This window comes from Crocuta crocuta, unplaced genomic scaffold (genome assembly GCF_008692635.1).
Source record: "Crocuta crocuta isolate KB4526 unplaced genomic scaffold, BGI_CrCroc_1.0 scaffold70, whole genome shotgun sequence".
In the NCBI taxonomy this organism is placed as follows: Eukaryota; Metazoa; Chordata; class Mammalia; order Carnivora; family Hyaenidae; genus Crocuta; species Crocuta crocuta.
Window position 1 is genome coordinate 11,761,724 of NW_027528417.1, and position 16,601 is coordinate 11,778,324.

The 16,601-nt window shown below is 38.6% G+C and overlaps 1 protein-coding gene across 1 annotated transcript in view; it reads right to left on the reverse strand.

The window, feature by feature from the left end:
* Nucleotides 1-7,527: 7,527 nt before the first annotated feature.
* Nucleotides 7,528-16,601, reverse strand: part of IL1RAP (interleukin 1 receptor accessory protein) — a 129,153-nt gene continuing 120,079 nt past the window's right edge. Inside the window, exons 9-11 of the mRNA XM_077754379.1 lie at nucleotides 15,438-15,581; nucleotides 13,516-13,659; nucleotides 7,528-10,788 (exon numbers count right to left, since the gene is read on the reverse strand). Of these exons, the coding sequence (XP_077610505.1) occupies nucleotides 10,421-10,788; nucleotides 13,516-13,659; nucleotides 15,438-15,581 (656 nt within the window). The 3' untranslated portion in view covers nucleotides 7,528-10,420. The remainder of the gene's footprint in view (nucleotides 10,789-13,515; nucleotides 13,660-15,437; nucleotides 15,582-16,601) is intronic.

The window sequence follows — 16,601 nt, forward strand, 5'->3', positions numbered from 1 at the left end:
GAGTCTAGAAGACACAAAAATGATTCTGTCTTTTAAATTCTTAAGCAAATGTCATAATATAAAAATGAAATTCTATAAAATCATAATATGGCAAGGCTAGATGACACATCAGACATTTGATATGACATTTAATTAGCTTTTTGTGGCTTTACATAAAGTGACTTGTTGACTTGAATGTATAATGGTCCAGAATAAATAGTTACAATTAGAAATACTTCCACACGAATCTTATGGGAATAGTTCCAGAACTGGCACTAGATCAGGAGTGAGAAGTCTAGATTAGAGGCCCAACCATATTGCTAATTGGCTGAGTGTCATTAGGAAAGTCACTTAACCTAAATGAAGTGTTCCTGCTCTGTACTGTTTTTGTGCATTTTGTGAGCATAAAGGGAAAAAAAAAAGAGAAAGAAAGATAAGGAAAGAAAAGTGATGCATAGGAAATCAATTAGTAAGCCATCAATCATTATGCAAATGTAAGTTTCTGGAACCATGAGCATGATTCCACTATGGGTAGAGTGCTGGCCAACACTTATCAAGCACCTATAATATGCCAGGCACTGTGCTATGCACTTACATGCATTATATCTTTTAATGCCCACAAAACCCAGTGAGGTTAGTAATAGGCCCCATTTTACTTAGTAGGAGATTGAGACCCATAGAGCCCGTGGTCAAACAGATAATTAGGAGAGAAGCAATATGCGTATTCATCTCTACTTGACTTAAAACTCCTGTTCCTAAACAGGCAATATTATGTAAGTGATACCCATTTAACCTGCAATCATATCATATCAATTATGAATATGCATGACCCATGAGGAAATTTCCTTATCATTTGCCTCACTGAAATATTTGGCACTGAATATTACACTCAAGTATGGCATGTCAGATCAGAGGCTAATAACATAACCTCTTAGCCTTTCTTGATACAGTAAAAGAATGCTCCATTATCTTTTTGACCCCTGTATGGCTAATGCCAAAAGCTATGACTTTATACTGCTTACATTGTCTTTATATCATTAATGGAAATAGATACTCACCAGAACCAACTTTGCTTTTGAGAACACAATTATCTAGCTACTCATTCACAAGAACTCATGTTTAATTTCCATGTCTTTCCCATTCATCCTTTATATTTTTTCACTAAAAAATAGTTCATAAATAACAAAAGTAATTTATCAAATTTTGTAAAGATATTTTGTATTTGGGATACTGAGCTAATAAGGAATAAGATTGATTATGTGTAAAAGCATTCTCTCCCTTTTTGGGATTTGGAGTAACTTATATTACTCTCCTTTTAACAGACTGGAAGATAAGCTGCTGTCTTCCAAGTGATGATCCTTGACCATCCATCAAGGATGAATTAATCTCTTCAAGAAGAAATGCAATATAGAATGTGGACTGTGCTCAATCGTTTTCTGCTGGATATTTAGGTAGGTAGGGTGGCCTGTCACTTCTTAATTCCGAGTTCCATGATGAGTCACATTTTCTCTGGGGAGTCCTTATTCCCATATGTTTTTCTTTCAACAGGAAAAGAATCTAATAGTTTGTTAGGACAGAGAAGGGATTTTCTGCTTTTCTCTCCAAGTGCAGTCATGGAATGAAACGTCCAGCTTCTTTCCTCCACGAATCCCTCACTATTAGTGACTGAGAAAGGCTGACACTCATTGGGCCATAGCTCATGAGCAGCCAGCATTAATGTATTGAGGGTGACTGCTCATGTCTGGTATGGTTGTTTGCTCTCTTCATTCTGCTCTTGTTCTGGGTAGCAGACTGTGCTTCTGATTTTCTTACAGTAAACTCACCAGACAGGGAGCCTCCATTCTCCCACCAGAATAGATGGAAAAGCACTATTTTCCAGCTTTTTCTTCTCTCATGGAATGCTAAATCAGATCAGCCTTATTTTGAGGACTCAGGTGCTTTTGACTTGGGGATGGAATGGAAGTCTCTCATTATGTCCTTGGGGCCAGCCTGTGCTCTCCAGTCTCACTATTGCCAGGGACACTTGAATCCTCATTCAGATATATACTCTGGATGAATACTTTAGTTCCGAAATGACAAACTAGTGGCCCTTAGGCTGAATGCATGTTCATGCATTTTTACTGATTCTTTTCTTTTTTTTTTAATTTTAGTTTAAGCCATCCCAATTGAGAGACTATGTACAAATCTTAATTTTTAGATTGTTTTGAAAACCTGAGCAATCTGTCAACAATGGGGCAGAGTGACAAATATTGTGATAGAACTTAGTAGACACTGCTCCTTTTTTATGAAATACCCTTCAATTATCCACAGGCCCAGTTATCTCTATTATCTCCCTCACTGGGAGATCAAATGTCATGTGCCTTTTATGATTGTGTCAAAATGTCTCAAGTAAAGAAATATGTAATACCTATGTCCCTATAAACATGAGTCTTCAATGGACAGCCTATGTATTATGCTTGTATCTGGCCCTTTTTTTCTCTTTTTTCTTACTTTCTGATTCTTGTAGGCACTTGAATTGACTATCTCTTTTCAGAATCTTGAATGAGAAGGGATTCATACACCAAATATTACAATGAATCCCTAGCAATTCTGAATCTTTCAGCTGTCAGTTCTAAAAATACGAGATTTTTGTGTAAACTTCCATTTCATTCGGAACATTTCCTCACCCGCTTTCTGTCCTTTCCCAGATCTCCTCTCGTCCACATGAGAAAGAAGCTAAAGAGGCACCTCAGACTTTCCTAGTACCTAAACCAAGCCTCGATTTCCTAAAGTGGAATGCTCTTCTGACATGAATTCAAAAGCCATAAAAAGAAGAGGGGAGAGAGACAGGTAAAAATCTGTTAGTACAAATGAAATCACATAAAAATAGAACTTTATTGATGCTAACAACTTTAGGCAGTTTAGAGAGCACTAGTTTACAGTGACAGAACGCCATATATCCCTGTGTGAGTGTGTTTGGTTCTTCCAGGGAAAATGTGCCATAGGTTTTCTGTAGAACTGAGTCTTACAGCTCCCACCAGAACCAACTCATTTCTAGAATGCTCCCTTGGGATATGCCTACGCTGTAAGTGTCATTGCCCAAGTACACCCGACTGACTCATAACGTGAGGTGGGTCAACAAACTCAGAGGAAACACACTTAAATTCTTTGCTCGGTTTGAAACCATCAGGCAAGATAAAGGATCAGACGTTAGGCAACGTTCACATACTGACCTTCTAGGGCCCAAGAAGAGTGTGCTCTTCTGAGGCCGTTAGAGGCAATAATTCTGGATTCAGGTCCTCAGGTCTTTTGTGTCCTAGAAATAAATAGTTTTTAAAAATCAATAAAGGGGACACAGTCTGGCAGTCCACTAGATGACACAAATGTCAGTTATTCCCAAAGGTTCATGACACAAAGGGGCTGGTATAGATAGCAGCCACCACCCACCATACGGTAATTAGAGGATATAAAAGTCATTGTTATTGGATACATCCGTGAAATGGTGAAGAGCAAGGGCTGAGATCTGGGGAGCAGGGGGTTCCAATCTGGTGCCATTTTGTATCCATTGAGTTTCTGATTCTTGGGGAACAGGCTTACACAGGTGTGTCTCCCACTGGGGCTGGGCATGAATCTCTGCCCGGCTCTTGCTCCTGAGGTGACTCTCTCCTTCACAGTAGGTGACACAGCAGCGACAGGCCGCAGAGGGCTTCCCTCTGTGCTTGGACATTGTATCGGGGGCCGGAGAGGTGCCTGCTGCCCTCCCTGAGCCCTGGAGTTCTGGGGGCTCTTTCAAACGACTTCTCCTCCTTTGAACATGGTCCAGACTGATATCAGACTGGGAAGAACAGCTTTCATTCCAGCCAGAGCTGGCACTCAGACTTCTCAGGGGAAGAGCCAACCGCAAGGCCTTCCAGAATTTAGAGCCAGAATGTTTGGACTTTTCTCCCTTCCAGCTCACAAAAGACACAGATTCCTTCAGCTGCAGGATGCTTGGGTGTGGATGCTCAAGGGGACGGTACTCAACCACAATGAGCTTGGTGGAAATGGAGTTCTGGCACATGACACCCAGTTTAAACTCCAGCATGCTGATACTTTTCTCTGTCACATAGTCTGGGCTCAGGACAACAATCATCCTTCGGCTTCTCTGAATGAAGTCAAAAACTGCTTCCACTGTATCTATAGGAAAATGGAAAGATAGGACAATGCCTAGTGAAACGTACATAAACTGGAGTTCATCATTGTCCATCCTACAAAGGCGAGGCAATAAATAAACACTGAGGAATATAGGTTCTCGGTGTTAAATAATCTACCCAGTTAATGAACCTTTTACCTTACTCATATCAATGATTGCTAAGCTCCTGCTATCTTCAGGAATGAGGAATTTACCACCTCTAAAAGCAGCTAATTTCAGCTGTTTGTAAATTATTTTTTTAAAAAACTATTCATCCCTGCCACTTTTATCTGGTGGTCTTAGATCTAATACCTTCAAATGTTTAAAAATCTCATTGCTTAGGGCACCTGGGAGGCTTGGTGCGTTAAGCATCCAACTTCGGCTCAGGTCATGATCTCATGGCTGGTCAGTCTGAGCCCCGTGTAGGACTCTGTGCTAACAGCCCAGAGCCTGGAGCCTGCTTCAGATTCTGTGTCTCTGTCTCTCTCTGCCCCCTCCCACTCATACTCTGTCTCTTTCTATCTTTCTCTCTCTCTCTCTCAAAAATAAACATTTAAAAAATAAATAAATAAAAATAAAATTCTCACTACATTTTTTCTCATCTTTAGATTTAGATCAACTTCAGACTTTTTATCTTCTTCCCCAGAAGACATGCTTTTAAGTCTCTCCCCCACCACTTTTATCATTTTCCTCTGAGTAATATTTAGTTTATATATGTGTTTCCCTAGAGTAATATCTGGAACAGGATTGAACACAATGCTTCAGACTTAGTCTTATCAACAAAGAGCAATAGGGAATTGGCATCTCCTAAGATCCACACAGCTTTATCTCTTGGTTCTTAAAATTTTTGGACACAGCATCAGACAGTTCATAGTATTGACCTGGTTATCAAGCAAAATTCCCTTCCTTTTTCCAAGTATATGTATGAAGAGTTGGACTAAAAATCAATTAAAGGAGCAACAACATAGACAATGGGCGGGAATCAAATAAAGACTTCTGATAATGCGTTAACTTCTAACAGTTACTGTGGTGGGTTTGGACAGATTCCAGTGGAAAGTTGCTGAGATAAATGTAGTGCTTAGTTCATATGAGATTTAAGGGCTTAAACAATGTGATTTCATAAAGGAAAGGATTTCCAAATGTGTGAATCACAGCCATTGACGATTCTGAAAACAGTTGCTATAGACAGACCATGAGGTTGGAGACCTCCCCTTTTGGGGCCTTAGATGAAACAGTGATGGAGAGACTTTCTAGCCTGTGATGACGAGCGGAAAGTTTGCAGTGAATCTGATGATTACAAATTTGACGTGGAATGAAGGAGCTGTGCTCCTTACCAGCTTAGTTCTTTCCAATTAGTAAATTTAAAATTAACCTGAAAGGTAATTGAAAGAGACATGTGTTCAATTTTTAAGACCTTTTAACTAGTTTTATCAAGAGTGCAAAATAGTTTTAGAGAATTTTTATTTTGATCTTAAAAGATAAATCTAAATTGTCACTTATCTTCAAAGCCTGTGCATGTGTGTGTGTGTGTGTTTTGGAAATTCCCTATCCCCATCCTACTCAGAATCTGTGTAGCTGTTTTTCATAAACTTGACAATGTAAAAGAAAACCCACTGCTTCTCTTATCTCATGAAGAATACAATATAACCTTAAAACAATGTGGATAGATAATCAACAAAAAAAATCTTTGTGCACTCAAAGTGTGTGTGTGTGCATGTGCATGTTGTGTATTTCACTTCAAAATAGTCTCATTAGGAAAATGTTCTGTCCAATGGGAATACCACTGTTGAAAATAAAATGCTGTTTAGATCCTTTAAGGAAAGACTCTAGCTTTTTATCTTTTTTAAAAAATTATTGGTACCTCATCCTGAAAATGCAAAATTTGCATTTGAGAGAGGGCAATGCTAAAAAGAAACAAATATGGTGGAATGTCTGGTGGAATTCCAGACATTGAGGAATGGATGTAGAAGATGCTTAGCAGACGGGGGTTGGGCTATACCTAGGGGTCTTCACACAGTACTTTGAAGGAAGTTGCTGCCTTTTTGATATATTTTAATGTCTTCCATATTGTAAAAACTGTAATTGAGGTTGTGAATTGTTATTATTTTTTAATGTTGAAGATTTTATGGCGAGAGAGTCATAAATTAAGTTGTTTATTCTGTTTGGCTCAAAAAGTGGGGTAGGGCTATATACTGATGAGACCAGATTTCTTGTGTAGTACTAAATTAATTTTGAAGTCATACTTTATGATCTATAATTCATCAATACTCTAGAATACTCCTGCCTTTAAAGGTCATAATCTCCCTGGAATTCACCTAGAAGAACACTAGGACTGTAATTTTGTTCTTTGGCTAGATTATTGGTGTGTGCAAGGGCAACAAACGTCTCTCTCTTTCTTAAAACATGAAGTGCAGTAAAAAAAAAAAATGGGGTGGGGTTGCCTGGGTGGCTCAGTCGGTTAAGCGTCTGACTTCAGCTCAGGTCATGATCTCACCATTCAGAGTTCGAGCCCCACTTCAGGCTCTGTGCTGACAGTTCAGAGCCTGGAGCCCATTTTGGATTCTGTGTCTCCCTCTCTCTCTCTGCCCCTCTCCCGCTCACATTCTGTCTCTCTCTCTCCCAAAAATAAACATTTTTTAAAAATTAAATAAAAAAGTGGGTAGGGGGAGGCACCTAATTTGGAAAATGAGTCTGAATTCAAATACTTGTTTCTCCATTTATCTGTTTTTACCTTAATATCTTTAAATCTGCATTCACCCATGTATAAATGCATATAATAAGAGCAAGCTTACAAGGTTGCTAAAAACCTAAAAATACGTGCATGTAAATATCTACATGTGGTAGACATTTGAATTAATCACTTTGGTTAAATTATATTCAGTGTCTAGTGAACATAATATTAAACTGATGTATGGACTAGTGTTAATTGAATTTGAAGCAATTGTTCACGGTAATTTAGAGAATCACCTTAATATGTGGATTTTTAAGTGAATAATAAATTTTTAAAATTCTGTCTATTGAAAATAGATGCGAATAAAAAAGAAAACTAATGAAATAATCTCCTAGTCTATTGCTCTCTCTCTCTTCCCTCTCTCTCTCTGAAGCTCTGTTATTCTTCACCTGTCTCCATACACACACACACACACACACACACACACACACACACACCTGGTATACGAGAAGAATTCATTTTACTTAAGCAACTTTTATCTACATGTAAAGAAAATGTTGATATAAAGTTCTCATTTTTCTCAGCTTTCTCTCAGAAAGAGAAATTTAACTAATGTAACTCCTAACATTTCTTTTGATGTGTATCATGAATTCTTCTTATTCTCATTTCTTATGACCAAACATGAAAATAAATACATAAAACACATGCACAAAATAAAATCCAAAGCTGAAAATAAATGGTTTATTTTTAAAAGAAACAAATTTACAAATCAAATGGAAAATGGAAAATACAAAAGTTTATGAATAAAATAAAAAAGATAATAAGACAATCTTAAAACATTAAACCCTATGGAAAGAAGTGGATGATTAGCAAGTGGAATAATGCTTTTGTTTCCCAATACAATGGAGTGCTTGTTTATTAGAATCCTAGGGAATCATCTAAGTTACAATACAGAAGATAATGAAATCAATTTTGTATGATTGTGTAATTAGACATTTTATATGTCATGGTTCTTTGTTAACTCGGGTGCAGAAGATCTTTGTATCATATATCTAAAACCATTAAGATGTGTTTTTTTTTTTTTTTCCATTAAGGTTTTTTTAAACAGTAGAGACAAAAATTGTATTTCCTCATCTCTCTCAAAAATTTTGTACTGGCCATCTTCAGGGACATAAAACAAACAAAAAAACCATAAAACACAATTTTTTGAGAATGAGACATATCATTTAGATTTGAGATGCTTTTGATTTAGCATTTGGAAAAGTTCAATATCAAAAGCCAGTCTATAAATAGGAAAAAGAATATCAAGACGTTTCTAGGGATACCCAAAAGCACTTGGAATAAATACTGAATCTGAAAGTGCAGAAAGAATGCAGTTTTGGCAAGAGAATGGCCACCTGTGAGGGGACTGTCTTCCATTACCCAAAACTCATGCAATTGATACTCAAACCTTTTCTAGTGTCAGCTTTCCCCTGCTCTTCTGGATGAAGGGTTAACAGGAGGGGTAATTGTGGTTTGTAACAAGGAAAAGCATTAATACGCAAAAAATATCCAAGAATGACTCTATACCATAGTTTTATCGTCAAGAATTCATGAAGCTTTTCTTTTCTTCAATTTAAAATAATACCTTCACTGTAGAGAAATGATTTATTATGGACTTTAGCACTGCAGAAGGGCACTTAAACATAGGATATGGTTTTAGAATTGGTTATCAACATTCATAACATTGGTATAAGGGTTCCCTTAAATTATGAATTATGGTGTTTCATGGGATACTCATGCTCTTCTATAGGTACTTTATTTTTCTTTTCTCTATTACCCAACAGTCCAAATAGAGATTTATCTCCGCAGTAGTTGAATGCTGAGATTACCATAGCTTAGTCTCAGAGTGTGTTGTATGTGCCTATGACAAAGTAGATGATCAATTCATTCCAGTGGAAGGGCACTGCCTAGCGGTGAGCATAGACTCCACTGCACCCATACCAAATATAGCAGCAGGAAGTTATTTATACTAATTTAGGAAAGGCAAGAACAAACAACTACTACTCTGTGGGCTATGAATTTACAAGTGATGTACAGAAAACACTGACACAAAAGCACTACAATAGAAACATAATTTAAGAACTGGACGAGAGTGTCAATAGCTATTTAAAGTCACATGCCTGTGTACACATGTGTGTGCGCATATATATACACATATACATACATACGTATACACACATATATACATGCATATATACACACATATATACATACATATATACACATATATAATTCATGTGTATATGTATATATACAATGTAGATATACATACATTTATAACTCATGTTTTTGTGCATATATGTATATATGTGTATGTGTGCATACATATATATATATGTATATATATATATATATTTACCACTCTGTAAACTCTGGACTTAGTTTTCACTTTTCCAAGTCCCAATAACAGTACAATTTCATTTAAAACAAAGTAAAGCAAGTTTCACGGAAGAGACTGACTTGTTTAGCGTGAATGTATTAACTGTACTAGTGAATAAGATATAGAAAGTACTGAGTGGTCCAGTTAATTCTCGTAGAATATTAATGCTAAAAGCAACTCTCAAGGTCACGGAGTCTAACTTCCACATTTTACAATGGGGAGACAGAAGCGAGTGAGGAGAAATCACTTTCCTAATATTCACATTAGCAAGGCTGAGATTAAAAGACAAATTGTTGAACACCCTGTTCTGTGCTTTTCTCACAAGCCAGAAAATGCCCTAAAAGCATTTTGCTGTTATTTCACTCTCTATTAGCACCATTAGTAGAAGCTTCCTGTCAGACTGGGACCGCTTGCAAACTGTAAATAGTTGGCAGAAGGCACCGTAGACACGGGCGGTGGAGAAATATGGGTCGACCTACAGATATCCAGGAGTTTACTGAAATTCTAAACATATGGTATATTTCTCAAGTTGACAAACATGACATCAATGACCTGAGATGGAGGGCACAAGAGATGTCGTAGAAAAGGCAGGCGAGCCCTTTAAAACCATCGTAAGGAACACTTTCAGTGACAGGGCTCTGTGTAGCCCTAAGTGGGGTCAGTCTGGCTTTGAGGGTGTGCTGCACAGCTTGATGAGCCCAAGAGCTCAGTGTCCTCAGCTAAAATAAACGTGGGCATTGATTATCTTTTTAACTGGCGAGTAAACCTAAAAAGAAAAGTACTTGGCAACTCACAATGACCTTGTTAACAGATGAGTTATCTTTAAGGGGTCTTGGCCTCCACAGCAAAAGGCTGCTCCACAACGTTAAGGTTATAAAACATAAGAGAGGAAGAGGGGATGGAGATTGGAAACAGGGACAGAGGATGCAGAGAAATTCGCATCAACCAAGTCTTTGCCTGCAAAGAACACAGTGCCATCAGATACTGGTGACGGACTGGCGGCACTACCATGCGAAACCTTAGTATTGCCTGAGGAAGCACCGCAACCAGTCATACGGTCACCCTGAATTTATCCCTCCGGGGAGGCTTGGACAGAATTGTGTTCTGTCTGTGAAACGATACGTTGGGAACAAAGAAAGGGGACCCTTCCTTCCTGGAGGGCCCTTGGTTCTCTTTGCCTCTTTCATGATTGTCCCTTTCATACATTTTTCAAGGATGCATAGGAGAGACCCTGCTCGCCACTTCTAGACCACCTGGAACTTTTCCTCACTGGCATGGCCACCTGCAGCTGCTTCCAGAACCTGCCTTGTGGATACTTGGATTTCTCCCCTTTCCATTTAATGACCGTGAGCACCGTCTTAGCCCTCTTCAGTTCTTTCACCTTCGTCTCCTTCACCGCTTTGTACTGCACTAAAATGACGTTGATGTTGCCCCGAGAGGCCATGTTTTCTAGGCCAGCCTTGAGCTCCAGCAGGGCTTGGGTTCCCTGGAGCACGTAGTTGGGGCTTAGGACAACCAGGAGGCGTCTGCTTTTCTGAATGAAGCTCAAGGTCTCATCTGTGACAACTGAGAAAGAAAACACCATGGGGATTAGTGTTGGCCAAGAACTCCCCCAAGGCCTGGGGCTTAGCGAGCAAGTGTAGGGAACTTAGGGTGACAGCCTGGGAATTGAGTTGAAACTTTTACCAAGAACATTTGCAACAACTTAATCCTAAGGTGCCCTCACTGTCCAATAAATGCCACACTTCTCCAAGGTACTGAAAACAAGACACACACATTCCACCCCCAAAAGAATTCTAAACAGGTACGAAGCCAAGTATACTTCTGTGACCTTGGTCTTCAAAAGCTTTATGAGAAGTAGATGAATCGTACAGAAATCGATTTCTTCAAACCACGTGGCACGCTGCAGCCCAGTCAAATCAGCTCCTGAGCCCTTTCTCCCCAACGATACCCATGTGTCTACTCCCTAATGTCAGTGGGTATTTAAAAAGATAATCCTCATAGAGTCAAAGTCATGGAAATTCATTTCTCACCAACACAGGAAAGCAAAGAGTAGGAACATTCATTTTCTGAAAGTCCCTCCCTGTTGCCAGACTCCTACTTGACTCAGACTGGTCTATGTCCTTAGAATAGGAACTTTAAAAAGTCTAGCTAACTGAATGGCATTTTGGCTGGCATCACATTCTCGGCTCAGTCTTCTATTCTGCTCTCTGTTCTGGAGCCTAAATTAGTCCCTGGATCTTTCTCCTTAAACTCCTATCATTACTATGAAGCCATGTGTTTCAGTAGCTGCTAGCTAATGTGTCTGCCTTTCTAACAGGCAAATACTTTCCTTAGGTCAGAAAAGAAGGAAGAGAAACAGGGAAAATGGAAATTCGGCATAATTTTATTCTGTTATCAAGGGCTCTGATTAGTTCCTGTCACCAAATTCTTGAGAATAATCCATCTCCTCAAGGTTGCTTATCTAGGATTGTATAATCCTTTACCTGGAGTTCAAAAAGGAGCCAACTCCAGGGAATACGTGAGGACTGTGGAAAGATATTTCAGGGCTTACAATCTAAGTAGTTATTTTGGCCCTTCACCTTCACAGGTACAGAGGCCAAAGGGAAAGACTTGCAATTATAATTCCCTGTGCAGTCTGGAGAAGAATTGAGGAATAAGTAATTATCTACTCCAAGCAGTGTTGCTGGAGGCAGACTGTGTGTAGGCATGGAAGGAGACTCAGAGGCAAAGAGCAAGAAAAGAAGCGTGGGGCGCAGATCACAAGGATCAACCCTCAAAGCAAGACACAAGAGTAATTATGTAGAACTTGAATTCTTCAAAGAATTATCAACCCCTACAGGAGGGTCATTGTGATACTGCATACTTTTATCTAACTTTTCACAAAGTGATAAATATTTGTTGAATGGCAGAATGAATTAATAAATAGCTGAATAAATGATTTAAGATGTTAAGTCTTAAAATGAATGGAATTTGTCCTTTAGCTGTTTTATCAAGTCATTGTTTACCAGCAAAATGATCCTGAGAGATTTATCAGCTATAGAACACAAGTATGATGGACTTCTAGGTGATGACAGGAGATAAAATACGTGGTCTGACTAATTCAAAATGAGCATGAACATTTCAGTCCATTTTATATCTCCATTATCCACATAACAGTTTCAAAAACATCTGAAATGGTTAACACAAGCAGGGTTTTAGGGGAGGAAAATTAATTTCTTCTGCTGAAGATTAGATACATTACATGCATTTCAACGTACAAAGTTTAACGGTGGGTTAAGGAATGCTATTATGTATTTATTAAAACAGACTCAAAAAGGCTCTCACTTTGTATGTTACTGGGTGAATCTGAAAAATTAGGGATGTACTTTTCCTTGAAAACATTCAGCAATTCAAGTTTCTTTTTTTTAACCCATTAGGGTATACTGGCTTTTGTAAAACTTTAAACTACATCTCAGATGTATAAGCTGACAGAAAGGAAAAAACAGACCCAAGAAAAAGGGGAATATGAATAGCACTGGCTTGCTAGAAAACAAAAGGGAGGAAAAGGAAATTAGCAAATGACACAGGGAAACATTCTGATTATATGAGTGAGTACTTTACATAAAGAAAGATTCCATGCACTTTCTTCACAAACTCATTCTTAGTAAAATTAAGTACACTTCAGCCTTTGTAAAAATGTTGTTTAAACTCAGTATTTTTTTAAAAAAAAATTCTAGGGAAATTAATGCTAATTTGCTTAAACCTTCTACGTATCTAAATGTGTGTAAACATTTAAAACTGAGGCATTTGGAGCACCTAGGTGGCTCAGTCAGTTACGCATCTGACTTCAGCTCAGGTCATAATCTTGTGGTTTGTGGATTCGAGCCCTGCATCGAGCCCTGGGCTGACAGCTCAGAGTCTGGAGCCTGCTTCGGATTCTGTGTCTCCTCTCTCTGCCTCTTTCCAGCTCTCTCTCTCGCTCTCTCAAAAATAAACATTAGAAAATAAAATAAAATAACTGAGGCATTTAAAAAGTTCTAATCCACTGTGCCTCCACACTTTTCTGACACTGAGTTCTTAATACTTACAAGGGGGGCTAGAATACAACCATAAATGGCACTTGAATAATCTACAACTCATGATGTAATTTTATTCCTAAAGAACTCTCTGTCTATTACATCAACCAACTGGAATGTAAATATCCCAAGATGGCAACACAGAGCTCTGCCATGACTCCCACACCTGACCCTAAACTAAGGATTCCCTCTGCCATTCAGGGTGGCATCGCTTGTACTCATGTGAGATACCTACTTCCCCCAGGGAGACTGTCACGGTCAAAGATGCACAGCTTGTATCCAAATTCATTCTCCAAAACTCCACGGAGGGTCAGTAACACAAACTCTTCTTCCTCGGCATTCCTTGCGTAAGATACATAAATATCATATTCTTTCCCATCTGGCAAAAGAAGAGAGATCCGATATAAATTAGAAGAGTTTCTCAATAGTATTGCATTTCTTTCTTAAATCAAACTTTTGCCTACTAGACAAGTTTGCTTTTTTTTTTTTAACTGTATGAATTATCTGACAGATTTTTATGTGATTTCCTACCTGTGACAGGTCTCCAGGCAAAATGACTATTTTTGAGGTGTAATTACAGATTTTGTCTGATGTGTCTACTACTCTCATATCACTAAGTTTAGTGTTTATAGTGAAGAATAAATGAAGGTTGGCTCATTTGACTATGAATTAACACAATCAGGATGCAAATAGTCAATCATAGGTGCTGGCAATGAATATACCATGCAGAAAATGTATAGTTCCTGTCCTAGTTTGTGACTCACTGATATATTAGAATTGTAAATGGAGCAGAACTTTCAGAAAGTGTCTAAATTATTTATACCTGAAAATAACTACAATTAAAAATATACTTTGATTTGGGGCACCTGGGTGGCTTAGTCGGTTAAGTGTCCGGCTTTCACTTAGGTCATGATCTCACGGTTCGTGGGTTCGAGCCCCGCGTCGGGCTCTGTGCTGACAGCCAGCTCAGAGCCTGGAGCCTATTTCAGAGTCTGTATCTCCCTCTCTCTGACCCTCCCCTGCTCACGCTGTCTCTCTCTCTCTCTCTCTCTCCTAGAAATAAATAAAAAAAATAAAAAAATAAAAATATATATATATACTTTGATTTGGGGCACCTGGGTGGCTCAGTCGGTTAAGCATCTGACCCTCGATCTCGGCTCAGGTCATGATCTCATGGTTCGTGAGTTCAAGCCCCTCTGTCAGCATAGGGCCTGATTGGGATTCTCTCTCTCCCTCTCTCTGCCCTCTTTCCCCCCTCTCAAAAAATAGATAAACATTAAAAATGTATATAAGTACATATACTGAGATTCAATAAATCCATCTTTCCCAGAGTTGCCTCATTATAAAAATCACCTCTCAGGAATAATCCAGGTTCTGTGTCTCTTCCACAAACCTACTGAATGAAAATCTTATGGGACGAGTCTAAGAATCAGCATGTTTAATTGCCCCATTCTTGTGACCAGGCAAATGTGAACTAGTGCAGTGCTTCTAAAATTTTAATGTGCACCTGAACCATTTGGGAATATTGTTAAAATGTAGATCCTGACTCAGTAGAGGGGTTAGCTTAAGATTCTCCTTTTAATAAGCTCCCATGCGATGCTGACGTTGCTGGTGCATGGACCACCTTCAAGTACAAAGAGTAGACCTGCACTGTCCAGTTACAGAAGACACAGCTACACGTAGCTATCGAATGCTTGAAATGCAGCTGGTCTGAAGTGAGATATGCTGTAAGTTGAAAATATAACACAGGCTAAATTTTGACATTTCGAATACCAAAAAATAAGACTAAAAGATCACCATCAGCTTTAAATATTAATTATATGCTAAAATAATAGTATTTTGAGTCTATTGGGTTAAATAAGATATATTATTAAAATAATCTTCCCTTTCTTTTTAATACTTTTCCTACTGTGACCACTAGAAAATATTAAATTACACATGTGGCTTGCATATGTTTCTCTTTAGACAGGCCCATCTAGACCAAACACATAGTGAGCCATTAAAGCAAAATAATCTACATTAGAAAGATTTTCAGTAGTAAGGGCCGCAACAGAAGTTAGTTAGATTAGATTTCCCAGCTAGTCTAGGTTTTATCAAGCCAATATGCTTTCTGAAAAGGACTGTAGAAGGTATTGACATCCAACTTCCATTACTCACCTAAAATGGTTTCATCTGTTCCAAAATGAGCCCGGTAAAATAAGACCATCTCCAGCCAGTAAACGTGGTAAACAACAATGAGAATCACTACCAGCAGGACGGTGGCTCCAAAACCACATGCCAATTCCACCGTGTATCTTGGAGCTGTCCATGGAGTGAACAACAAAGAAACAGTTGAGTTTTACGTGGTGATCACAGTGATCTGTCATCCTGCAAATAGCCGGCTAAGCCAAGCGGCTGAGCTATGCTCCTGGCTTGTACGTGTGGACAGGCAGAGATAACATGATAGGGTTTAAGCACGGGGTTTTAGTGCCAGCCTGTGTCCTCTTCATCTTTTTGTTTCCAGTGCCTGACATAGGTGTTTTAACCAGTAGGTGGCTTGAAGAGACTTTGATGTTATATAAATTAATACATATTCATAGTATGTAAATGGTATATTGTATATGCATTTTGGCATCGGACAGGATCTCGAAGGTCATCTCATTCAGTGCACAATCTGCTCAACGAATCCCCTCAAAAATATTTTTGAAATCTTCCATTTGTCCATCTCTTGGGATGGAATCCTTACCACTACCTAGACAAGACCATGGTACTGATAGAATTTTGATTGTTGGTGCAGTTGGATTGAGTGAACATCTTAATGTGTTTCCATTAGTCTTAATTCCATCTCCTTTTCAGTGCCACATGGAAGAAATTTAATGACTTTTCCTATAAAGTCGGAAAGGAGCCTCAAAAATCTTGTTTTCATTGGGAAGTAACAGAGGGATCGGCCAAATGCTAAGTATGCTTGGCTTTGAAAGTATCTCTCAGGTTTATAGTTCTAGGATACACATTCTGAAGATTAAGTTGCACTATACAGAGATGAACAGATTTCCACCTAATCTGCTTACTTTTATATGGTAGGCATTTTAGCAGTTTCTTTGGAATTGTCAGAAATAGAATAAGGTAATTCCCGACTTCCTAAAAACTAGACATGTATTAATTCAGCCCTGTAAACAAGGTCTGTTATGACCAAACCACCAGCCACCTGTCTCATTTACCATTGCCTTTTCTTCAAAACCATCAGGAAGATTTAGCTCTATGTCTTTGCTCATGCTGGGACTTCTGGCAAGGATAGTCCTTTCTCTTTCTTGGGTTTTAAAGTCCATGCTGCAAGGTCATTAT